We start from the raw sequence: 28,000 nt of genomic DNA on the forward strand, positions 1-28,000 counted from the left end.
CAAAATCACAATGCGGCGAATGGAAATAAGTGAAATGAAAGGAGCATGTCTGAGCCTTGAGAAATTACAGCACATCTGAGCGCTGAGGAATGAAAGTGCTGCCCGTGGCCCTCTCATCAAACGTCCTGACAGCACACCTACATGGCATCTGCGCGCCTCAATCAATAACTAATGGACGGAATATGTAAACAGACGATAAATAAACAAACAAACTCTACACAGTACATAAATAAAAGCCGGTTTCCTAACATCACTGATGACTGCTATTCCGTGTCAGGAAACATTTCCAACATTTCTTTGAAGTTTTAAATCACCTTCTTGCCTTCACTAGTATCATTTTAAATGACAAATTATTTTTTAACAGTGCATTTAGTCCATTTATAGTCAGATAATACACAAACACTAATGCTAATAATTATGAAGAATTAGCAAAAGGTTGCTTTAGGTATAGAAGTTTTAGTATAATCACAGGACATGCTAAATATATATATATATAAATTATTCTTTAAACTAAATTAAAGTTCAAAGAACACCATTTATTTAGATTTTTGTATGTGTCCTTGCTGAATAAAATACCTATTTATTTTAATAAAAAAACAATAACTTTTGAACTATAATGTATACCTTGAATAGACAGACAGACAGACAGATAGATAGATAGATAAATAGATAGATAGATAGATTTCCCTAAGGTGAATAAGTCCATCAGAATTGGTTGTTCTGTTTTGTTAAAGCCTTGTTTGAAGCTCTCAGTGTGAATAAAAATGTTAAAGCCTTTGGACATATTTGCCTTTGGCAAACAACACGGCTGTAGTGTAGTGTGTTTGAAGTGCGGGAACACACTGACGTGCGTTTCCGATGTGTGAAGTAAGTGTCCGTATGTGTATGCCTGTTTGTTGTCACAGCACAATAAGGATCCAGGTGGTTTAGATCTCCACGGGGATCTGTGTGTGAATTTGAGAGTGATGCCTCAACGTTTGGTGAGCACCTGAGTGTTTTGAACATAGCAGACTACACAGAACATGTCTCGACGATGAGAGGATGATGAAATGAAAAGAAAGCTGGATGGAAAGAGAGAGAACAGCTCATTGGCAGGCTTGAGCAACAGCATCCATAACACTCTATTTTAGATAGTAGTTAGCTTATAAAAAAAATAAATAATAATAATAATAAATATAGCTGCAAGCAGCCATTACCGGGGCCAAGCAGAATAAGACGACAAGACATGCCAACATGTCTGAAAGTGTCAGACCAACTGCAACAATGAGCAATTAAAGACATTTAAAGAGGATTTTAGGCAAAATGCCTGAAAAATCATAGAAACAATAATTAAAAATATGATTTAATGGATTATCACTTTCGACCAATAGGTGGCGCAGTTACAAAACTGATGTGATGTGGTCAGAGTGAAGTGACAATGACACATACAAAGTTTGGTGTCAATATGTCAAGGCATTGCAGAGATAAAGCCTTAATTAGTGCTATTAGCATCATGCCTCAAATTTGCTGCTGCGCTATACGAAAACGTTTTCGTCTATCGACACGAAATCCATAACTTTTAGTCGGCACGGTCTGGAGATGATACGATTCAATTTTGGTGAAAATCGGACAAACGGTCTAGGAGGAGTTCGAAAAAGTAGGAATTCCATAACTTTTTGTCATCATGGTCTGGAGATGATGTGGTTCAATTTTCGTGAAAATCGGAGCATCGGCCTAGGAGGAGTTCGAAAAAGTAGGTTTTTCGGAAAATTCAAAATGGCGGAAAAATTTTCATGACGGAAAATGACGTCATAGGGTGCAATCGAATTGTCTTGAGCTAGGGAATCAGAGGAATTTTGTTGATAGGCCTTACGGTTCAAAAGTTATTAGCATAAACATGAGTGCAACTTTGGACAGTTGGTGGCGCTAGAGGGATTGGTTTTAAGACACCAAATTTGCTATGGTGACTTTTCAGACTGTCCTCTATCAGTGTGCCAAATTTCATAACTTTCCCGCAAGCGGTTCTATGGGCTGCCATAGACTCCCAGAGCGGAAGAAGAAGAAGAAGAATAAGAACGGGAACAGATACAATAGGTGCCTCCGCACCTTCGGTGCTTGGCCCCTAATAAGAACGGGAACAGATACAATAGGTGCCTCCGCACCTTCGGTGCTTGGCCCCTAATAATAATAAGAACGGGAACAGATACAATAGGTGCCTCCGCACCTTCGGTGCTTGGCCCCTAATTATATATAACTACTATACTAACTACTATAATAACTATAATAACTACTAACTACTATAACTACTATACTGTATATCACACCACGTGAGCTCAACACACACTAAATGATCTCATTAGCAGTTTTATTCATGCACGAAGGAAACGTTGCGTCATCTCAATCCTGGCAATCACATCGACGCCGAACTCAGTGATCAAGACATCACAAGCAACAAAAGAGCGGTAAAGAGAAGCATGATGACAACATGGCATTGTGAATGAAAGCCTCACACATCTTCCATTGATTATCTTTCTAACCAACCAAAGCATGATTAATCAAACATGCTAATTAAACATTCAACCGATTGGCAGGGTGGAACAGAAGCAGTCATCAGCGACAGACTGTAAGGTGACTAATGACTCTAATTTACCACGTCTTAATTGGGGAACAATAGAAAGTGCTGTTTGAAGATCAGTGCGGCATGAAGAGGTGACAGGTGTGAATCTCACAGGACCCTTAGAAAGGTAGAAATGTTGTGGAAAAAGACCCGGAGTAAAGATACTTTATTTCTTTTGTCATGGTACTTACCCTGACTTGACCCACGAACACGTTGGCCTCTTCCTCCCTCACTGTCAGGTTTGTGGGTAAAGTGAGGTCAAAGGTGGGGTCGTTGTCATTGACATCTGTGACGACAATGCTGACGGTGGCAGTGGAAGTCTACAAATAAAGACATATTCATTAGATATCAGCAGGAATAAATTAAATATACATAAGGACAAGTTACAGGATCAGCATCAATGTTGGTCCTGGAACAAAAGTGGTACCAATCTGTAATTATTTGATTAGAGGTCAGTAAGGGTTATAAATCTTTTATAAGAATTGACCATTTTAACATCCCCGGGGTTCTCAGATGCAGAAGTCGTTACAGTGAGGTAGACTTCTATAGCGGTAAACGGGAGACGACAGGAAATTAATTATTTTTATTTTTATTATAGAGTTTCCCCGACATTTCAAAAAAGGGAAAAAAATATATAGAAATTGATTACGTTGGTCAGAAGAGGAAAAATTTGGAGGATGTCAAATTTACCATCACTCTCTCAGGCCATTGTATAAGAAACTATGGAAGCTTGTTTCTTTAAACTTTTAAAAGTTTTTTTCTCAGAATTGCGAGTTTATATCATGCAATTGTGACTTTATAACATGCAATTGCAAGCTTATATAATGCAATTCTGAGAAAAAAAGTCAAATTTGCAAGTTTATATCTCGCAATTCTGACTTTTTAACATGCAATTTTGACTTTATATCACACAATTTTGACTTTATATCACGCAATTCTGACTTTATATCACATAATTCTGACTTTATTACTCATAATTAATTGCGAGTTTATATCACACAATTCTAACTTTTTATATAACTCACAATTGCGAGTTTATATCTGAAATATATTATATTTTATATTTTTTATACACTCTTAAAAATAAAGGTTCTTAAAAGGTTCTTTGTTGGGGTATATGGTTCCATGAAGAACCTTTAACATCCAAGGAACCTTTCCATTGCACAAAAGGTTCTTTGTAGCGCCAAAAGGTTCCATGAAGAACCTTTAACATCCAAGGAACCTTTCCATTGCACAAAAGGTTCTTTGTAGCGCCAAAAGGTTCTTTAGATTATAAAAGGGTTCTTCACCATCAATCTCATGTAACCTCACATTGTTGGAGTACATTTGTGTTTATACAATGATTTATTTGTGGCAGCCTGCCACAATATCTACACTGACCGCCACAAATAGATTTGTGCTTCCTATGTAAACTAGACTGTAGCGGCCCGAAAATATATTTAAACTTATAATAGTAACATAAGAGGAACCTTTGAGAAGGGTTCTTTGCTGTACCGAAAACGGTTCTTTATGGCACTAAGAAAAAATAGGTTCTTCAAGGAATCTTTCAGTGAAAGGTTCTTTGAGGAACCAAAAATGTTCTTCTATGGCATCGCTGTGAAACCCCCTTTTTGGTTCTTCCTGGCACCTTTATTTTTAAGAGTGTATCTTTAAAAAAAAAATCTGAATTTTGAGATAAAAAGTCGCAATTACCTTTTTCATTTTTTATTCCGTGGTGGAAACAAGCTTCCATAAGAAACACCCTCGCAGGAACATTCATTCATTTTTTTTTATGTCTTTTACTGACAACACAATATATAATGTTATAAATGTGTATTTTTTAAAAATAATTATTTATAACTTTACTAGATTTGCAGTGTTCTTAACTGTGGAAACGCGTCATCATGGTTTGTGAAAAGGGTCCATATTGTTGAATGGCAACAAAGAATGGCAACACGATCCATGATTGTGGGAGTTTTAACAAAAAATATTGTTAAATAAAATCCAAATAAAAAACTAACTTGGAAAAAAACGAAGAAAGAAAGAAAGAAAGAAAGAAAGAAAGAAAGAAAGAAAGAAAGAAAGAAAGAAAGAAAGAAAGAAAGAAAGAACGAACGAACGAAAGAAAGAACGAACGAACGAAAGAAAGAAAAAGAAAAAAAAGAAAAAAAAGAAAGAAATACTAAATCTGAACATTATTGGAAGGAGCTATTGACAATAAAATATAAATAAAAACTAAATTAGAAAAATGAAAAAACATTTATGCAATTATTAATTATGTTGAGTGTCTTAGCACGACATTCAGAGTGAGCTTGTTGTCAGACCCTGAACCTTTCACAGAGTTCACTGACATTCATCCTTCTGCTGTCTGTCAGTCTTTTTTTTTTTTTTTTTTTTGCCTTTTTAAATATTGAAAATGTCTTCCCTAAAAAAACAAAAAAATAAAAAAAAACACACATTTAGTTTCTGACTCTATTCTAGAAACACATTTGTAGATATGTAATCAAATCATAAGCAATTGAGTTCCCGGGGCTTAAAAGTTTAATAGCACACGGTGAGGAATATAAATTCAACCGATCAGTCAAGATCAGCATGTAGAGTTTAAATCCCAGTGGGATGTGCATGAAAAATTAATTCACAAAAGAAAAAGGGGGGGATTATGTATTGAAAGATGAAGTTTGTTATTTAGCAAAAACATGTTGAGGTGCACTATAAAAGTGTGTTTTTTTGTGCTTAAATAAGATCACATGCAAAGTCCTTACATTTCTGTCAAGAGGCTTCATCACCATCAAACACACACACACACACACACACACACACACACACACACACACACAAACACCACCTGGAAGACTAGTGCAAAACGAATCTGCTGAACCCAACTGAAGACTGTTTGATCTCAAGAATGTGAGCTGCACTGAATATTTCATTCGATATCATTGTCACGTTTTAAGAGGTGGAGGTCAGGTAAATTACATTGATTAATAAGCAGCATGGCACTTTCCATGACCATGATCTGAAATGTAAATGATTTAATGGACTTGTTTGACCAGATGAAAGTCAGTTATGTTGCACAGGGAGAGATTAAGGCACATCCTTCTGTCTGGAAATGCTTTTAACATCACTTCCTCACTTCAAAAGTCCCTCTTCATCAGCTCTGCAGATCAGCCTGTGCTTCACGCAGTCATTTAGCACACCAGAGTTTCCGTTCGCTTTAGTTCGCTCATTAGAGAAGCTTAGCTGATAATGCTCAAGTAAATGCTCTTTTAAAAAGTTGAATGTGTAAACTCAGAATGTTATTATGAGTCTAATTACAGAACATCTTAAAGGAGTTTTTTAACAGTAATGACTGTGCAAAAGGAATAAAATAATGAATACAAAAAAGTTTTTTTTCCAGCTTTGTTTGTGGTTGTGCTGAAAGACCACAATAGTGGCACTTTAAAGCAAAAGGAACATTCATCAGGAAATATATGATACCAGAGATATAAAGAGAAGATGTGAAGTGGTGTAGTGCTGATATTGTGCGATGGATGGAGTCTCACCCCTCCTGGCTGGCCGTCAGAAGCAGTGACGATCAGCCGATACTGGTCAATGGTCTCTCTGTCCAGAGGTTTGGCCAGCAGCAGAAGACCTATACTGAACAGACACAAAACACTCTTGTTAAAACTTTCTATTCAATTGATTGCCACACTTCAAAATCAAAAATTGTTCTATTTTTTTTGCTTTATTTTCTGTCATAAAAAAGTACACAAGACAAACAGTTAGGTAGAGGCATAGAAAAATAAATTAAGAGAGAGAGAAAACAACAAATTACGCAACATTTCTCATGGGAACGCAAAACAAGCGAATGGAAAAGCATTGGAATCTATTTTTTCCACCCATTTTTTTTTTTTTTCAGCGCCATGTCCCTTTGGGGGCTCCGTAGGATGGTGACCGGAGACCATTAAGAAACATGATACTGTACATATATTCAGATAAGATGTGTCAAATAAGTGACGTCAAACGTAATTGATTCTCATAACCAATCATGATGCACTAAATTTGAATATGATTATATTTAAATAGCAGCACAAATTAGATCTGAGAGCTATGATTTTCAGTGCACAGCATATGTTCTGCATGGAAAACTATTGCATGGATTCAGAAGAGCTCTGAATCTTATGGACTATTCTTATGATACTTTTAAGGCCTTTTGTCATTTTTGGAGTTTTACAGCCCTTACACTTTCATTATGAAAAAAAAAAAAAAAAATCAGTATGAACAAAGGAAGTAAACCCATATAGGTTTGGAACGACATGATGTTGAGTAAATGATGACAGAATATACAATTTTGGGTGAACTATCCCTTTAATGGCATAAATCTTTTCATAATTATGATGAGGTAGGACACATACGCCAACTCAGAACTGAAAGATCAGAAATTGAGCCATGGAAATAGTATTCAGGATAAAATATTTGGATGTGTTTGTGTCGTGACCTGATTTGCATAATTCCTTGGTGAATCGGGTGCTAAAACAATACAGACAGTAAATAATCATTGGTATCAACGGGTGCAATGCAGTACTGTATCTGTGATCATCCATGCAGAGCCACAACCACAGGGACGCCATTATCATCCAGAGACCAATAGGATTTCTGCAAATCATCCAACAGTGCGCTCACATCTGTGTGTGTATGTGTGTGTGTGGGTTGGTGGACGAGGATGGACAGATAGGTTCCTGTTAACATTGCAGTCACACACAGCAGAAGAAGCAGGCTGCTGTGCTGCTTGCCCGTGTGTGTGTGTGTGTAGAATTATATTCCTCCTCAGTTGACCCCTACAAAAGAGATATTGAACGTGTCCTCTGAAGCCTGTGAAACAGGCGTATAAAACACTTCAGTGACCGGGATTCTCTTTTCTTTCGGCATCACAAACCTTCTGCCTAGCATTCACGCCAAAGTCTTTAAATTTTAACATCCTTTTTTAATGACTCTTCAACTGTCTTTGCTGTTTCTTCAACAGGCAAAATCCTTTGTAAGACAAATCAATGAAGGAAGGTTTAATTTAAGCAGTCACCCCAGAAAACCTCTCTGCAGCTATTTTTATCAATGAGATGAAATGAGATGAGATGAGACAGAAAAATAGAGAAGAGATCAACTGAGACTAGAGAAGAGAAGACAAGAGAAGACAAGATGAGACATGTTGAGAAGTGATGAGAAGAGATAATAAGAAGAGACAACCAGATTCGATGGAATCAGATAAGGCGAGGCAAAGCAAAAATTAATGAAGAAAGAATAAAAGCAGAAAACAAAAGAACAGCTGAGTTGAAACAAGAAAGATGAGGCAAGTTATATAGCTCTAGTACTGCTCTTCTGCTCTCTGGATTCTAATGACTCTCTCCTGCTACTGCTAACGACAGTATTGAGTGTTTTAATTAAAGGTCATTAAGGGACCAATTGCATGTTGTTATTTAAAAAAACATTTTCATTACTCACACGTTCTCGCTCTAAGAAAACATTCACACTGTAACCCTGTTTGCATTTGTCTTGTCTTCATGTCTTCAGTAAGGGTTCTCAAGCTGAGAGAGGTACAGATGTACAGTCAATGTGCCATCAATGAACCATACAGTCCCGCCCCTAAAATCACGCCATTGGTTGAGCCAGTTTTCCTGTGTTGGGCTAGCCAGTAGGGCAGTATGTCAGTAGGTGCGCTCACGCCATGTCATAATGACAGTAATTATGAGATTTTTTTAATATAGTGGGTTATATTTTAAGTGGGAATACATTTTTAAATGTGATACTAATGTGTATGTTCATATTGAAACACTTCATGAGTTTTATTTAACTTATAAGTTTTGAAAACTTACGTTTGTGAAAGGTTGAAGACTTGCTGCGGATCACCGCTATCTATCTTGTAGGTGATCGGATCCAGCTCACGGTCTGTAGCCTGTGGAAATACACCAGTTCACACTCAGTTTACACTGGTCGTTCAGATAAGTGCTGGTAGGTGAATCATACAATCAATGAAACATAGAATCAATTGCAATACACTTATACACAATTCACTTAAATGTGAAGGCCAAGTCTGTTTGAAGGGCATAATGAACAAGTAGAATCTGTGATATTTTACAACACGTATAAATGTATAACCTTAGACCTTTGCTAGAATTTCCAGGATATCTGTAGATAGTTATTATACTGTTTTCTAAGCGTGACAGCTTCATCTGTCAGTGCACTTGACATGTCAAAAAACATCAAATAATGTAATTATAAATCAATTATCTTAAAGTGCCCCTATTATGCTTTTTCGAATATTCCCTTTCATGCAGTGTGTAATATAGCTGTCTGTGAATGTAAACGGTCTGCAAAGTTGTAAAGTTGAAAGTGTACGATAAATAAAGTTATTGTCTCCCAAAAGAAAGAATCGACTCTGAACCGGCCAAACGAGTTGCCAGGAATTCAAGTTTCACTTCCGTGACCTGCATACCTAAAGCGGTAACACAATTTGCGTTTGTGCTCGGCTAATGTTTGTACGCGGTAGATCAATCACAACAGACTGGGTCATCTGACCAATCAGAGCACAGTAGGCTCACGGAAAGGAGGGTTTTTTTTTACCTTGGATGCATATTAACCTGTTTTATGAGACCTCCTAAATCAAATAAGGAACCTTTAAAATAGCATAATCGGGGCACTTTAATATCTTAATTATCTTACATAAAATGTAATTATCTTAATTTAAAACCAAAGAAGATTATGGTATTGATATATGAAAAAAGTGTGGCCATGTTCAGAATGGCTTACTACAGTCTAGTATGCTAATTTTCTGCGTGCACAGAATACCCAGAAGACCTACTACATTTATCAAAATGTGCAGTATACAAAAGGGCATACTGCGTGGGATTATGCATCCCACAATGCAGTGTGCTCAACTTGACCTTCCATTTCCAGCATATCTGCAAACATCTTTTTTGGGGGCTCATAATTTGATCGGACTTAAAAACTTAAGACCATGGGCTTCCACCATCTATAAACCCATACATTTTTCTTTGTGATTACTGGTTAACGATTTTTGTAAATCTTTTATAGAGAATGTGGAGACAAAAATATTTTAAAATTGTATAATAAATAAATAAATAAATATATCAATTAAGTTATCAATATGATAAATACATATAAATAGAATTGTATTAATATAGAATTTTATTTAAAACCAAGGTTTTTTTATGATGTGTTTTGCTTTTATACAGACCTGCTGATTTGTTGTAATCTGTACAGTATCTGATGTATGGCACAGCACGTGAGCACTTTATTCAACAAATTATCTTTTATAATTTTACTGGAAACCAATCAATCAATCAATCAATCAATAAATAAATATATATATTTTTTCCCCATGTTTTGCTTTTATATGGACCTGCTGATTTGATTTGATTTAATCTGTATCTGGTGTATGTATGGCACAGCATGTGAGCACTTCATACAACAAATTCTCAGTATTATGGGACAGCTTACAAATGTTAATATCGGCTAAAACTGCCACAGCAAACATTTGTCTCCAGAGTCTCCCACTGCGCTCCCCTTAAAGGCACTCAAAGTGCTTTGAATAAAACAAGATATTTAAACAACCATGTTGAGCTATATAACAGTGATTCTTTTTCTGTCTATAAACTTATCCAAACAGTTTCTCACCTGTCTAAAAACACACATAATATATTAAAGCCTTTTTTGGTGTTTCCATGGTTTCTATAGAAGTAAAAAAAATTGACCGGCTAATGTTATTAATATCCATGATATTTCCAGTTCTAGAATTGTTTAATATTTACACATTTTGCAAGACATGTGTAAAAAATAGGCAGTTTTTAGTGGACAGGCTACTGTGCAGTATGCAGTAAACGGCATAGGCATTTTTTTTCATTCCAAGTAAAGTCTGTGCGTGTACCTGTAGGTTTACCAGTATGGCTCCTATTCTCATGGCCTCACTGATCTCCAGGTTGTAGGTCTGTAGGGGAAATCGTGGGGGACTCTGATTGTTGGGCGGGAGAACCTCTATGTAGACCGTAGTTATGGAGCTCCTACATGCACATAAAGGAAGAGTCACAAAGAAAATGAAAGACCAAAGACACAAGCAAACAGCGAGAGATCAAACGGATGCAATGAAGTCATATCTGACCTCCTCTCTGAGTCCGGAGCGTTGTCTGACGCTCTAACGGTCAGTGCGTAGGAACGGCCGACGGTCAGCGTGACCCCTGGTGCTAACGTGATCCGTCCAGTGCGGTTGCTGATGATGAAATGGCCCTGATCTCCAGCCAGGATGGCGTATGTGATGAGACCGTTTAAACCAGCGTCAGCATCCTGAGCCGTCGGCTGACAGAACACAGACATCAGAATGTTAAGCCATATTATTTTATTTTCAACTATTCTTCATTGTTTGTGTGTCGCACACAGTATGGTATTATTATTTCTAACATGCTAAAGTACTCAGATTTTAATATTATTGAGGGTTTAATACCTTTGCGTCAATTCTGTGTTTGATTATTCAATTAAAAATATTATATAGAGCTTGTACTAGTTTGTATGGAAGTTTGTTTCCGCCACTAAATGAAAAAGGTAATTGTGACTTTTTTTCTCGCAATTCTGACACAATTGCGAGTTTGAGGCAGAATTGTGAGATATAAACTCGCAATTCTGAGACAACAAGTCAAAATTGTATGATACCTTTTTAATCTTTTTTATTCAGTGGCGGAAACAAGTTTCCATAAGTTTGTACTAGTAAACTGATAAAAAAAATATAAAAAAAATAAAAAAAAGAAATATTAAAACATATTACCATATACATTTCCATGGCATTCCCATTCCACACACACACACACACGTTTTTTTCTTAATATCAATGTATCAAGGTTTGAAAATTCCTGTCTATTTATTCATTTATTTATTTGAAACAATATGTGTTTAATTTTTTCAGATCATGAATTGTGTCTGAATGTACTTTATTGAATACCATGGTATTCCCAAGGTGTAAGGTTAAAAAGCCATGGTAGTACAACAGTACAAGGCCAAAAGCCTGGTACATTTTTCTTGGTTGATACCATGGCGTATTCTCATAATATTTACGGATGAGGTGTTAGTTCTACTTGCTGATCTTTTTCTTTCTTAGTTCTACTTGCTGATCTTTTTCTTTCTTTAAACTCTACACTCATTACTTCAAATCAACCATAACAGAAAATCCATCCATCCATCCTTATTAAAATGCAGATTAGACTCTCTGTATTAATATGATTTAAAAGCAGCATAATATGATTATTCAGGATAAATTCTCAAACACAAAGGTCAAGATCAAAGACTAAACACGTATGATTAGTTTCAAAGACACGCATTTAGATGTAAACACTTAATTCTGACCGTTATCATCTTTAAAAGCACCGGGGCAATAAATACACCCTAAGGGTAATTAATTCAAAGTCCTGCTAATAAGAAAGCGCCACCTCCATTCATGGCTCTCATTATTGAGAAAACTCTCCAGAAGCACTGATCCGTACCGGCGTGCCTTTAGCTGCTTGGAGTGCTGAGGTAAGGAAAAAATTAACACACACACACACACACACACACACACACACACACACACACACACACACACACACACATAATCCAGGGCAGCAAATATGGCTTATAAAACACATCCAAGTGGCCCGGGTGACCTAGCTGTGACCTGTGACCTCATTTCAGGAGGATCCGGGTAGCTTGTTATTTAAAGAGAAACTACAAGCCTTTATGTGTCTGATTTCCCTTTGAATTGTGACCCAGTCGTGACGGAATGAGACAAACACAGGCGGAGCAGAACATGAGCAGAGTGCAAAAATAAAGCAGAGAGAATCGTTACTGAGAGAGAGAGAGAGAGAGAGAGAGAGAGAGAGAGAGAGAGAGAGAGAGAGAGAGAGAGAGAGAGAGAGAGAGAGAGAGAGAGAGAGAGTGAATATGCCGTAGCCTGAGGGACAGAGAGGCACACATTATGTTTACTTTATATCATTTTGTACCACTTTTTGTCATGAATGCAGTTGTCATTTGCTTTTTGAGAGTTTAATCCTGATCTATACACACAGAGTTTGGTTATTTACTGGAGTGTCAACTGTGTTTTACAACCAAATACACAACCTAAAAATTGTAGTTGTGACAACAGGATTAATCAGCATAGCATAGTGTGCATAGACCATACTAAACAAGTAGTTGAACTGAACTTCAATGCACTGATATACTGATGCATTCGTCACTCACTAACTGTGGCGAAAGAGAAAGAGACAGAATGAGAGAGACAGATACAGAAAGTTACTCTGAAACTGAAAAATTTAAAGGAATTTAATTATAGAAAAGCTACTTTAAAAAAGCTTGGCTGAAGCTAAAAAAAAAATATTTAGCTACAGAACAAGTACTAAGAAAAAGCTAGATACAATAAAGGTTTTGGGGTCAAAAAGGCTATACACTGGGTCTTTCACTCGGTACCCTCCTCCTCATTAATTCTTCGTTTTCCTCAATCAATTCATTATAAACAATATAACATAATAAAATATATAAATTATAAATTATATAAATTATATAATTATAAATGATAAAATATAAATTATAAAAGAATGCCTGTTTTCTCTTTCATTTTGGTAAAAATTGTATAGTGTCGCTAACAACATGAGGTGTGTAACAGTATAAGTATATTTTTTCTGCACAACAATAACTGAATATTGGATGACTGAATATTTCCATTTATTCAACAAGGTGTCGATGTCTGATACACAATGATGAAGTGACGTTTCACCCATAGTTACCACAGGCAGAAAACAAAAGAATAGGAAGTATCATCAGCAAATTCGAAATGGCTCAGTGATTTACTGCAGAGCAAGTACCGAACGCAATCAAATATTAGTGTCACCGTCACTTGATGGTGGATCTGGTGAAGAAGCTGTCAGCGATCAAAATATTGATTTTGAAGATGTTAAAAAATTATAGTTTTGAGAATATGTTTGAGATTGCGAATATGAGCCAGATGCTGAATGTACTGGGAAACGAGCTCTGACAATGACAGAGATGATGGTATAAAACTTCTGTTCAAATTGAACCCTTCCAAGCTCAAAAAGATAACAAAATATGCTTTATTTTATTATTCTGTAATTGTTACTCTTATATCTGGAGAGTTTTATATTATCGCGACAGGTAAAATCCATCAGTGTTAGATATAGATCTGGGTCGCTAAAGACCCGAATATGTAATAATGATTGGTGAAACATGAATGCATTTAAGGGTTAAAGAACGCAAGTCTTCCGGAAATCCTGGAGAATTCAACCAATTAGATGAAAAAACTCCTGAAGTTTCCTATTTTGTGCACATTATGCATCAGACGTTCAGCCAATGGTCCGTGCGCCAAGTCTGAGGCTGAGACTACTGGAAAGGCTACACTGTTGAAAGCACTGTCACATAACTAAAACATGCGGTTAAGTTAGTAGGGTAACAATCAACAAGAGACCTCAGGGGGAAAATTATATTTTTGCATTTGAATGGGCTTCTGTAAGGTTAAACATGTGAACAGATCACAGTATGACTCACTGCAGTTTGTCACTCCAGTTCATTAGCTGCAGTTCATATAATCCAGTTCCTCTTTAAAAGGTTGCTTTATTGCCTGCTTGTACTTATTTTATCAGGGAAAAAAAGACGTTGACTTTCCAGGCTGTTGAATCACATTCAGTACTTTGACCAGAATCCTCAGTTATTAATGAAACAAACATTGTGCCGAGTTCATTTCACACTCCTAATCACATTACGAGTTCTCAACAAACACCCCGCTATGAATAAGTGATTCATAAATGGGTGAAGTGAAGGTTTCTCAGTTTTACTGATGTCCTGTGTCCTCACCTGCAGGACGGTCTCTCCAGGTAGCATATTAGTGAAGATCTCCACACTGTAGGACACTTGAGTGAAGGTGGGTGTGTTGTCATTCGCATCGATGACCAGGATGTCCACCGTCACGGGTCTGCTCTGTTGAACACCATCAGATGCCACGAGCTTTGAACAAAAAAAAATGAAATAGTTTTAATAGCAATAAATAAAATAAATATGGTAACACTTTAGTTTAGAGTCCAATTCTCACAATTAAGTAGTTGATTATTAGCATGCATATTACTAGGATATAGGCTATTTAGTAGTACTTATAGAGCACATATTAATGCCTTATTCTCTATGACCATATTTATCCCTAATCCTACCCAATTCCGAAATTAAACAACTACCTTAAACCTTACTAATTATTAATAAGCAGTAATTAGGAGATTATTGAGGTAAAGGTTGTAGTTAATAGTTAGTTACTAGTGAGAATTGGACTCTAATTGGACTCTAATCTAAAGTGTGACCACATATATACTGTGTATAATTGTAATATATTATTATATAATCATTATACAATAATAATTTGACACAACTTCTAATAAATTATACATTTATAACAATTCATGATATATTATGTATCTTTTGCAATTTTATTAAAACCAAGAAAAAGTTGTTGCTTTTATACAGACCTGCTCTGTATCTGACATATGGAACAGCATGTTAGCACTTCATACAACAAATTCTCTTTTGTAATTTTCTGGAAACCAAGAACATGATTTATGTATTTTTTATTTTTATGCTGTGTATTGCTTTTATATGGACCTGCTGATTTGGTTTAATCTGTATCTGGCGTATGGCACAGCATGTGAGCACTTCATACAACAAATTCTCAGTATTATGGGACAGCTTACAAATGTTATTATCGGCTAAAACTGCCACAGCAAACATTTGTCCAGAGTCTCCCACTGCGCTCCTTTCAAAGGCACTCAAAGTGCTGAGCTAGCAGCCGTAGGTTACTCCGTTGTTCCTCGGCTTGCATTTCCATGAGCTTTTTCCCCAGAGATTCGTGGCAGTAAATGTGGATCAAAGCCCAGCGGTTCCTCAGTTTGAGCAAGAGAGCTTTGCATACGTAAACACTGTGTTGGAGAACAGCTCCAGGTCAGCAAGATCTCCAGAGCAGTTTGGCCTGTATACAGGTGGACTTGCAATAACCCTAGGCAGGTTGACCGCTCAAGTGTGATGTTATTAGACACTCTCTGTTATTGACCACTGGCTGGATTTAACCTTAAAGGGGTCATATTATGCCCTTTTACAAAGTCTTGATTTTGGGGTGTACTAGAATATGTTTTCATGCTTGATTGTTCAAAAAACACATTATTTTTCACATATTTTACATATTACAGCTCCTCTCTACCCAGTCTGGTCTGAACGCGGCATATATTTCCTGTTTCGATGAATCCCCTCCTTCCAAAATACGAAATGTGCTGTGATTGGTGACCTGGCCCATTGTGTTGTGATTGGCAGTGCTTAGCTCGTGTTCTGGAAATGTTACGCTACTTCATATAGCGAGTTCTGCTCTGGTGTAAACAATTAAAGATGGAGGCAATTTCAAACCAATTCAAGCCCGAATTAGACTCCAACAATGTTAACAAACAAGAGAATCGCGCAGAACGGATTGCAAGCACGGATTTCACATGATGTTTCAGAGTGGTTTGTTTTTTGGTAATTTTCTTATAGATTATAGATACGATGTTATCTACCATTTAATCATATTTGTCAGAAAACTATGGTAATACAAACAGTAATCGATCACAAAATCATGGATAATTTTCCTAAGAGGTGGTGAACGCTTACAAAAGCAAGAGATTTCAAAAGCTACAGTAAACACTACATTAATACTGTAATGTTAGTTAGCAGGCTAGCGGAGGCAAAGCTTTGCCCTTCGTTTACATCATAGCTACTACATAAAACATTTAATTGGAACTTTTAATAGAAAACACAACTACAAATAATAAAACATACATACAAGTTTTGATCCATAAACAACAGATTGTCCCGACAAAATGGGAATGCTATGTCTTTCAGGAGAAGCTATTGTGCGTATACACTCTCAGAAAAATAGGTACAAAAGCTGTCACTGGGACAGTACCCTTCAAAAGGGATCTAATATATACAATTTAGGTACTAATATGTACACGTTTTGGTACCAATATGTACCTTTGAGGGACTTATATGCACTCTTTAGGTACAAAAGTGTACCTTTTGAAAAGGTACCGCCATAGTGACAGCTTTTGTACCTTTTTTTCTGAGAGTGTAGCCTGCATTGTACTCTCTTAGGTTCTGGAAGCTGTTCTCCGTAAAATGTGCAACACACAGACAAACGTTGGGGTTATAATGTTCAGGAACAGTGTTAAAAATTTATGAGTTGTCGTTTTCACCTCCACAGCCGATGGAAAGAAATCAGATGGAACTCAGGCAGAAATCATGTTCATGGATCAGAGAGTGTTAATGTTTTACTTACGTTACTGTGGTATGAAGCAGGGCAGGGCCGAAAGCCTGGGACATTTTACATTGCTGTTTTCATGACGGATATGACATCATTGACCGGCGAAGCAATTACACGGGGCCGTTACACTAGGTAAAATAGCTGATTTCTCTGGATTTAAACACTATTGGAAATATTTGGGATAATGTAAGTATGCAAGTCAACAAAATATTTAACATAGTTCAAGTGGATTTTAGATATTTCAATCCAAAAATCTTGCATATTGTGCCTTTTTTTCAACGTTTTTATTTCAAAGTAACTTTTTTTATGGTTTTAGTTTTAGTTAACCATAATAACCCTGGTAAGTTCAGCTCTACAATAAGCTCTTCAGCTGTCCATCTGTTCCAGAATCCCTTGAAAATGATGTGAGAGTACTTCAGATTAATGCTCTATCTCAGCGCTGCCACATATTCAATCAAGCACAATCAAAAGGGATATTATTGTACAAGAATAAAGAGAAATCGAAGAGACGGAATAAAGTTAAAGTGCATGACAGCATGAAAGACAGTGTCATCTGATCTCAGAGTGATCAAAAACTTCACATTTCCCTTGCAATAACTTAGCTAGCTTAATAAACTCTGGATAGTGAGAAACACTTCAACGTTTGCCTCATAAAATTGCAGCCCTTTCTGTCTTTTAGAGAGCATTTTTACCCAGATCCTCCTTTGTGTGCATGGCCTAATTGATTTTGAATAGACATGAAAGGTTAAAAACATGCACTGAAAAAAACAAAAAAACAAAAACAACACGTATTAGAATTCCCCAGAGGAAAACTCTTCCTCAAAAGTTGCTCTTTCTCAGGTGACTAAAAGGATGTCTCACTTGTATTTCACTTCTCCTCTGAATCAGTGTCCATTTGCTCTCCATTTAATGTCTTTGCTCTTGAGATGTAATAACTGAGACATTAAAGATATTTAAGATCCTATTTTTCTGTCCAGCCAGTTGTGCTGCATGAGAGAGGGAGGATCAGAGGATAAGGGGAAGGGGAAAAGGTGTTTGTCAGTAAAAGGGAGGCAGGAGAGTCGTGATGGGAATTCAAACTTTGGCCTGTCAGAGCATCAACTGTCCAGCCGAACCCCTGAGACAGGTTGTGTGTGAATGATGTGACCACTCAAAGCCAAAAAGAACACACTGCATGAACAATTCACCCGCACTCCAAAAAACAGACCTTTAAAAGGAATAGTTCACTCAAAAAGACAAGTCTGTCACCGTTTACATTACTTTTTGGAGCTTGACAGCTCTTGGTCACCATTCACTTTCAGAATGAGAGCAGCTCAAACATTCTGCTAAAAATATTCTTTTGTATTCCATGGAATAAAGTCAGTCATACACTTTTTTTTATATTATTATTTAATTTTTTCATGACAGGAAAGTGAGTAAATAACGACAGAAGTTAATTTCTGTATGAACTTTACCTTTAAAATCACACTGCAGTGAAGTAGACTTTGATTATGTCGGTCTCTCTGCAGGACTATATAGCTAATTTTCTTTAATGTGCTTTTTTCAGCCCGTTTGTTCTTTATAAAAAAAATAAATAAAAAAAATAAAAACTATTAAATGTGATTGGGTCTCTGTTTAGTGCTGATAAGCATACTTTTGTTAAGCCTTTCAAATGGATTAATGCTGATTATTAGGATCTAAACCATCAAGATCTCCCAGTGAGCAGGGGTGTGTCCAGACGAGTTAAATCTGATTGGCCACCCTGAAATTCTAAATTATGACTGGCCAAAGCCAGCGGCCTATTTCACAAAGCCAGTTTCAGTGGCTACCTAGGTAAGTTTGAGTTTAGATTTACATGAATATATATATATATATATATATATATATATATAAATTATGTTAACAATGTTAAACATGATATTTTTGAGTAGTTTTTAAGGCTTTATTTCTTTAATGGAATCTACCTGAATAAATAATGTCAAATCTGTTAAATTATTTAGTCTATGACACAGTGAATTTAATATTTAGTGAAATGTGCTTTTTTTTATTTTAAGCTGACTCTCAAAATTGTAAATTTGAACGTGGACTTAAATGACCTGTGTGTATTTGACTTTGAGTCATATTGTACAATTAAAAGACTGCATGTTGTACATTACAGGTAGGAACATACTTGTTACTACATTGGCATTAGCAAATCTATTGCTCAATGAACAAAGCCACATGCTTCATTGTATTAGTAAATGCAGCTATCCACAAGATAACAATAAGCTCAACTCTTCTGCACGATGGTAACAATCAAAACTTCAAAATAACAGAAACTCTTTCAAATGTCAAACATAACTGGACATTAAACATTAACAGATGTTTTCCTCTCCTTAAAAACACATACAATAACACCTAATTTCAATATTTACTCTCCTTTTCAAGCCATATGCAAAGCATGCTGGGAACTAATAATCACGCCAATTGGTGTCTCTAAATAAAATCACATGATTGAACCAATTCTCTTAAAATAAAAAAGTAGCCTTCTTTCCTTAAATTGTGGTTCCTCAATTAAAGTCTCAAAACTGCTCAAAGTTCCTTTAAAAACTAATTTCCTTAATAGAATATACACACAATTTTTAATTATGCAGTGATTATATTTAAATTAATTAAAGCTGCAAGCAGCGATGAAAGGGCCCTCGCACCCGTGCCATCAACACTCGGTGGCTTTAGGAAGGCAGAGCATGGTTGGGAAATGTACATTTAAGGAGGTATATATAGTAAGAGTATGTCAAAGTCAGTTACAAAATGTTTTGTATAATGGTGATAATAGCATGCTTCATGACTCAGCTAAGTGTTGCTAGCATGTTCAGTCTGTTTCTAGCATGCTTAGTACACAATAATTATGTGGTTAGTACTGCATTACTGTGTTAACCATGTCAGTTTCTGTTGCCAGTAGGTGGCGTTATGACTATAACTGAATATGAGCATGGATGTGTGTTCAGGACAGAACTCTTATCAAACATGTGAAGTTTGGTGCAAATTGGACATTGCCTTCTTGAGTAACAACAAAGTCATGTTTCATTGAATTAGCATTCTTTAGAACTTAGCTAAGCATTGTTAGCATGTTTTAACATGTTGCTAGAACGGCATCAACGTGTTAAACATGTCACTTCCTGTTGCCAGTTGGTGGCGCTATTACTATAACTGAACATTCTCATGTAGATGTGTTCAGGCCATGACTCTTATCAAAAGTGTGAAGTTTGGGGCAGATTGGACATTCCATGCCTGAGTTACAGCAAATTCCTATTTAATTGCAATAATAGCATGCTTTAGCACTTAGCTAAGAGTTTGCTAGCATGTTTTAGCATGTTTGTAGTATGTTGTTAGCATGTTTAGCACTTGCTGGCACTTTTTTATATGTTATTAGGAGTCCATAACAGTGTTAAACATGTCACTTCCTGTTGCCAGCAGGTGGCGCTATGACTGTAACTGAATATAAGCATGGTCATGTGTTCAGGACAGAACGCTTATCAAAAGTGTGAAGTTTGGGGCAGATTGGACATTCCATGCCTGAGTTACAGCAAATTCATATTTAATTGCAGTAATATCATTCTTTAGCACTTAGCTAAGTGTTTGCTAGTATGTTTTAGCATGTCTCTAGTATGTTGGTAGGATGTTTAGCACCTACTGGCATTTTTTTATATGTTATTAGGAGTCAAGAACAGTGTTAAACGTCAATTCCTGTTGCCAGCAGGTGGCGCTATGACTATAACTAAATATGAGCATGGACATGTGTTCAAGAGATAACTCTTATCAAACGTGTGAAGTTTGGGGTAGATTGTACATTGCCTTCTTGAGTAACAACAAAGTCCTGTTTCATTGAATTAGCATGCTTTAGCACTTAACTAAGTATTGCTAGCATGTTTTAACATGTTTCTAGCATGTATAGAACTCAATGGCATTTTTAACATGTTGCTAGAACGGCATCAAAGTGTTAAACATGTCACTTCCTGTTGCCAGTAGGTGGCGCTATTACTATAACTGAATTTGAGCATAGACATGTGTTCAGGCCATGATTCTTATCAAATGTGTGAAGTTTGGGGCAGATTGGACATTCCATGCCTGAGTTACAGCAAATTCCTATTTAATTGCAGTAATAGCATGCTTTAGCACTTAGCTAAGTGTTTGCTAGCATGTTTCTAGTATGTTGCTAACCTGTTTAGCACTTGCTGGCTCTTTTTTATATGTTATTAGGAGACCACAAGAGTGTTAAACATGTCACTTCCTGTTGAAAGCAGGTGGCGCTATTTCTATAACTGAATATTCTCATGTAGATGTGTTCAGGCCATGACTCTTATCAAACGTGTGAAGTTTGGGGCAGATTGGACATTCCATGCCTGTGTTACAGCAAATTCCTATTTAATTGCAGCAATAGCATGCTTTAGCACTTAGCTAAGTGTTTGCTAGCATGTTTTAGCATGTTTCTAGTATGTTGTTAGCATGTTTAGCACTTGCTGTCACTTTTTTATATGTTTTTATATGTCCACAACAGTGTTTAACATGTCACTTCCTGTTGCCAGCAGGTGGCGCTATGACTGTAACTGAATATGAGCATGGTCATGTGTTTAGGACAGAACGTTTATTAAAAGTGTGAAGTTTGGGGCAGATTGGACATTGCCTTCTTGAGTAACAACAACATCCTGTTTCATTGAATTAGCATGCTTTAGCACTTAGCTAAGTATTGTTAGCATGTTTTAACATGTTTCTAGCATGTTTAGAAGTCAATGGCATTTTTAACATGTTGCTAGAATGGCATCAACGTGTTAAACATGACACTTCCTGTTACCAGTAGGTGGCGCTATTACTATAACTGAATATTCTCATGTAGATGTGTTCAGGACAGAACGCTTATCAAAAGTGTGAAGTTTGGGGCAGATTGGACATTCCATGCCTGAGTTACAGCAAATTCCTATTTAATTGCAATAATAGCATGCTTTAGCACTTAGCTAAGAGTTTGCTAGCATGTTTTAGCATGCTTCTAGTATGTTGTTAGCATGTTTAGCACTTGCTGGCACTTTTTTATATGTTATTAGGAGTCCATAACAGTGTTAAACATGTCACTTCCTGTTGCCAGCAGGTGGCGCTATGACTATAACTGAATATGAGCATGGTCATGTGTTCAGGACAGAACTCTTATCAAAAGTGTGAAGTTTGGGGCAGATTGGACATTCCATGCCTGAGTTACAGCAACTTCCTGTTTCATGGCGAAACATCGAAATTTGTCAGGCCGCCGAGGACCCGCACTTCGACGAAAACTCAAGATCTTCGCAATTTAACGTCGCAAAGGCCTGAAGATTACACTCACCAAATTTGAAGATGATCAGATTAAAACTGTAGGAGGAGTTCGTTAAAGTACGAGGCCTGAAAATGGCAAAAACTGCACAAAAATCTGAGAGGAAGTTCAAAATGGCTGACTTCCTGTTGTGTTTAGGGCTACGCTCCAAGAGACTTTTTTGTAGGTATTAGGTAATTACATGTATGTACCGAATTTCGTGCACGTACGTGGAACGATGCGGGAGGCGCACTCCGTTGAACTTTTATAGGTGGCGCTATCGAGCCATTTTGCCCCGTCCAATTCTGAAACCTATATCAGATGTAAATTTTCGCCAGTTCTGACGTGTGTGCAAAGTTTCGTGAGTTTTCGAGCATGTTTAGGCCCTCAAAAATGCAATTCAATGCGGAGAATAATAATAATAATAATAATAATAAATATAGCTGCAAGCAGCAATTATCGGGGCCAAGCGCAAGCAGATGACAGGATATGCCAACATGGCTTAAGGTGTCAGACCAACTGCAACAATGAGCAATTAAATACATTTAAAGAGGATTTTAGGTCAAATGGCTGAAAAATCACATAAATTGTCATTCAAAATATGATTTAATGGATTATCACTTTCGACCAATAGGTGGCGCAGTTACAAAACTGATGTGATGTGGTCAGAGTGAAGTGACAATGACACATACAAAGTTTGGTGTCAATATGTCAAGGCATTGCAGAGATAAAGCCTGAATAGTGCTTTTAGCATCATGCCTCAACTTTGCTGCTACGCTATACGAAAACGGTTTCGTGTATCGACACGAAATCCATAACTTTTAGTCGGCACGGTTTGGAGATGATACGATTCGATTTTGGTGAAAATCGGACAAACGGTCTAGGAGGAGTTCGAAAAAGTAGGTTTTGAATGAAAATCAAGATGGCGGACAGGAACTTCAGCCAAATAAGGAAAACTTGGTATCTATGTTCTCGGCTTGACCCAAGGAATCTATTAAGACCAGTGGCATTTCAAAAGCCAGATTTATTCAAAAGTTATTAGCCTTTTTGGAAATTTTGTCATAACATTTGATCACTAGGTGGCGCTGTCTCGAAATATTTTGGGTACCTTCAGAGGATGGTGCTGATGGCACATTCTGAGTTTCGTTATATTACACCAATGCATTTGTTTACTATAGCATTTTAATTCACAAAACTGTATTGAAGTCAATGGGAAATTCATGTTTTGTTCTGTTATATCGCCACCAAGAGACTCAGTCCCACCATTTTTTTTATGTGTCCTCAGAGTGAGCCCATGCATATTTGTGTCAATTTTGGTGAAAATATCTCAATTCGCTTCGGAGTTATAGACATTTATATGAAAAAACACGTAAAAAATGACTGACACATGACTTTGATTGGAATTTACTACCCCTAAACATCAATATTTTCGCATTTGGGCATTGGTGTATAGCTATCGACCTATGTTTCCAAACTTCTGACGATGGTTTCGTCTTGATCGGACAAGCGGTTTCGAAGATATAGCCAAATGTTTTTTAAGCGCTAAATCACAACGCTACACAAACCATAAGGCGAAACCTAACATGTTTGGTATCGTTGGACTCGGCAACGATTCAGGAGTCTAAAGAGATGAGTCTCGTGAAAATAAGTTGACCACACCCAAAGTTATAAGCATTTGGAAGCATTTGGGGGGAAAAATTCACCACTAGATGGCACTGTTTCGAAACTTCTCAGACTCCTTCAGGACATCGTGCTGATGACCCATACCGAGTTTCGTAACGATACGTTCATGCATTCCTAAAATACAGCATTTTAGCACATAATTCAAAATGGCCGACAGCCAAAATGGCTGATCTGGGAAAATTGGATATCAGTCGACTCAGCATGATGTCCTGAATCTAACGAGACCACGTTTATGATTTTTGGGCAATCCATTCAGAAGTTATAAGCAAAAACAGCCATTTTTCATATCTCCGGACCAGTAGGTGGCACTATGGCGAAACGCAGCATGTAGCCTCAGGTCATGCTTGTGATGATATGGACCAAGTTTGGTCTGAATATGATAAAGTGTTGAGGAGATACAAGCTTGTGTCTGTTTTCGTTAACGCTACGTAAAATTTGTTTGCGCGGTATTCGAGAACAGTTTGGCGAATCAACACGAATTCCATAACTTTTTGTCGGCATGGTCTGGAGATGATCTGGTTCAATTTTCGTGAAAATCGGAGTAACGGTCTAGGAGGAGTTTGAAAAAGTATGTTTTTCGGAAAATTCAAAATGGTGGAAAAATTTCCATGACGGAAAATGACGTCATAGGGTGCAGTCGAATCGTCCTGAGCCAAGGAATAAGAGGAAAAAAGAATTTTGTTTCTAGCCCTTGTGGTTCAAAAGTTATTAGCATAAACATGAGTGCAACTTTGGACAGCTGGTGGCGCTAGAGGGAATGAATTGGAGACTCCAAATTTGCTATGCTGATAGGTCAGACTCTCCTCTATCAGTGTGCCAAATTTGATAACTTTCCCGCAAGCGGTTCTATGGGCTGCCATAGACTCCTAGTCGGAAAAATGAAGAATAATAATAATAATAGGAACGGGAACAGATACAATAGGTGCCTACGCACCTTCGGTGCTTGGCCCCTAATAATAATAATAATAAACAGAGCAATTCCAAGAGGGTCCTCACACCATCGGTGCTCGGGCCCTAATTATCATATAGAGAATTTGAAAATTTCATTTACATGATAAGTTTTACATAATGCACAACACTGTTAATCTAATGGGGATGGTGGTTTTACAGAGGGGATATTTTTGTCATTTTTTTCAACAAGGGGGATGTCATCCCCCCTCAAATTTCTATGTTTACATGAATACAAATTATTAATTAAACAAATAAATTTGATTAACTTGCATTAATAGTCAGATATTTTATTTCAGCTGCCTTTTACAACATTCCTGTTTTTTCTTGTCTTGTAAATGCATTAAATTCATGATTTATTTTCATAACAATCTCTTAAGCCCTATTCGGAAGGAATTAGTTTAACATGGAGAGGTGGGGTAAAGTATTTATTACCAGAGCTTCTCAGTGATTTTAGTCCCGTCCGAATGTGCCATCTCAGTAATCATTATGCACAATTTGCCCTATTTTAAGGATCTAAGCACATGGTCTAAAGTGCACGGCGCAAGTGCACTTAGGGGTGTCTGAATCCACTTTTGCTAGTTTAATGACGGGAAAAATGCATGGTCTAAAATGGTTGTCCCTATTCTCATAATGAGTAATGGGTGTGTTTTGGGCGTAACGTGCAAAAAAACAATCAGAGTCTCATCTCCCATTCCCTTTAAAAGAAAGTTGTGCTTGCGCCATGGCGGATTCGCTATTTACATGGCGGAATTTGCAAGCGGAAAGACTGAACGTGTCTCCAGAGAGGAAACGGAACGCGAGGTTAAAGCGCAAGCAGACCATCTACAGGACAAGCCGTATTTCACCATATCTTTATGTACACAATAATAATCTTTTACATTGTAATGCTTTTATTTTTAATATTTGGCTAGTTTGTGTGCTGCTGTGCGTCCCTGTGTGTGTAATAAGCAGAGTGTACGCGCGTTGGGCACGCGCATATAGGCTCATTTTACTAATGCGCCCTTTAAATAACAAAAATAAAAAACTGCGCCATTGACTTTAGACCAGGTTTTTGTTGGTCAATGGCGCAGTCTATTTCAGTTGCCTCAAAATAGCAACGCGCCAACAATGCACCTCAACACACCTCATTTTCAGACCAGCGCACAAATGGTTTTCCCATTGGCAGTTCGCTGCAGAAGACAATCTTTCAGGCGCAAACACTCTAGAGTTAATCATAAACTCTGGATCAAAGCATGTGTTGAAGAAGAACGTTTGAGCGCTGTGAACCTGCTGAATCTGATCAAAACCAGGTTCGATTTATTTGGTTTTGTCGACTGTAAACCGACTCGGAAACTGTTCAGTTATATTCATGTAACAGGTCAGATGGATGGGTGGGTGGATGGATGGATGTGTGGGTGGATGGGTGGATGGATGGATGGATGGATGGATGGATGGATGGATGGATGGATGGATGGATGGATGGGTGGATGGATGGATGGATGTGTGGGTGGATGGATGGGTGGATGGGTGGATGGATGGATGGCTGGGTGGATGGATGGATGGATGGATGGATGGGTGGATGGATGGATGGATGGATGGATAGATGGATGGATGGATGGATGGATGGCCTGATATAAAATTATTACAAAATTACACACTGAGAAATTGAGACTACAAAATTGAGACTTTAGTCATCTTGCCAACTCCTAATGTCATCCTTTTATGAGCCCCAAATGTGACACCCCCAAATCAAAGCTGTCCATGAAACAAACCCCACCTCTCAGATTAGACAATGATCAAAACACTGCGCTCAAATTGTCCTTGTGTGATCCAGCTGTCTTTTAACTGCTTCTTCGAGATCAGGGATTCTAGAAAGATCAAAGACACTTGAGCCCAAATCTCAGATCAATAGATTTGATCGATGGACAGAGTCCTGAAGAGACACTTCACATGAACAAACAGCATCGTTTCAATCGGCTTGTTTTGTTCATCACAGCGAAGAGATGTCATGCTGAGACTTGATGTTCAAGACATAAATATTAATCTTAAAGTAAGAACATTCCCTGTTGTTACTAAATTAGATGCTCCTCATGCCGGAGAAGTACCACAGGGCAGATTGTAACGCACACTATGTCTTAGAAGAGCAGTAAATAATCTCAAGAGGACACTGAAGAGACAGAACTAAAGTGACCAGTCATTCATTTTAAATGAGAAAAACAATAGGAGTGACAGGGACTCATGAAGCCGATTTTAAGACCACTATGATTTGTTCCATTGCACCAAGGTTTTCGTGATAATAAAGTAAATTTGCCCCAAAATTCTCATTCCAAAAAAAAAAAAAAAGTAAAATGTTATAAATATATATTATCATTAATGTATTTGTATGTTGATTTAAATAAGAAATACATAAAAAATGAATAATTAAATAATAATAAAAAATAATGTACTCTAATATAGATATACAGAAGTGAGAATAACTGCTGAGAACAATTTGAATTGATGAGAATTCGAGAGAGAAAATGTCCTTAATTGTAAGAAAAATAATTTAATGGGCTTTATTTTCTTTATACAAAAATTCAGTGTTTCTTTTTTCCTTTAGATTTTGGGATGAAATGCAGTATGTTTGAGCGATTCACTGGTTTGGGTTAGTCTAGTAGGAATTATAATCAGTCGAATATAAAATAAACAGAAGCCAATGGGAGGTTTTCATTTAGACTGGTAAATGTGTGTACAGTATCTTACCGTTAAAGTGTAATTCGTCTGTATCTCTCGGTCCACTGGTTTCAACAGGGTGAGGTAACGTGTGATGCCAGTGGGCGAGATGGTGAAGATGGAGGTGTAGCCATTCAGGGTGATCTTCAACTGAGGATCTTTTGTCTTCACAAAACAAAGATGAGAGGTGATTCAGCATTACTACACATTAACATGAGCACAACAAACAAGCCTCATGCAGTCATGCAATCCTCATATTGCATAAACAAGCTAAATAACCCTACATATATATATATATATATATATATATATATGTGTGTGTGTGTGTGTGTGTGTGTGTGTGTGTGTGTGTGTGTGTGTGTGTGTGTGTGTGTGTGTGTGTTTGTGTGTGTATGATTCATCTTGCATGCAAACTTTGTGGAAATACTGTCTAGGAATGAGGTCATCTTTCCTA

The 28,000-nt window shown here is 37.1% G+C and overlaps 1 protein-coding gene across 1 annotated transcript in view; it reads right to left on the reverse strand.

Annotated features, from left to right (window-relative positions):
* Nucleotides 1-28,000, reverse strand: part of LOC311069437 (protocadherin-15-like) — a 268,582-nt gene that overhangs the window by 110,646 nt on the left and 129,936 nt on the right. The window contains exons 13-19 of the mRNA XM_084092609.1: nt 27,577-27,711; nt 14,450-14,599; nt 10,725-10,918; nt 10,494-10,626; nt 8,422-8,501; nt 6,118-6,211; nt 2,788-2,916 (exon numbers count right to left, since the gene is read on the reverse strand). Of these exons, the coding sequence (XP_083948735.1) occupies nt 2,788-2,916; nt 6,118-6,211; nt 8,422-8,501; nt 10,494-10,626; nt 10,725-10,918; nt 14,450-14,599; nt 27,577-27,711 (915 nt within the window). The remainder of the gene's footprint in view (nt 1-2,787; nt 2,917-6,117; nt 6,212-8,421; nt 8,502-10,493; nt 10,627-10,724; nt 10,919-14,449; nt 14,600-27,576; nt 27,712-28,000) is intronic.

This window comes from Abramis brama, assembly GCF_963993115.1.
Source record: "Abramis brama genome assembly, chromosome: 19".
NCBI lineage: Eukaryota > Metazoa > Chordata > Actinopteri > Cypriniformes > Leuciscidae > Abramis > Abramis brama.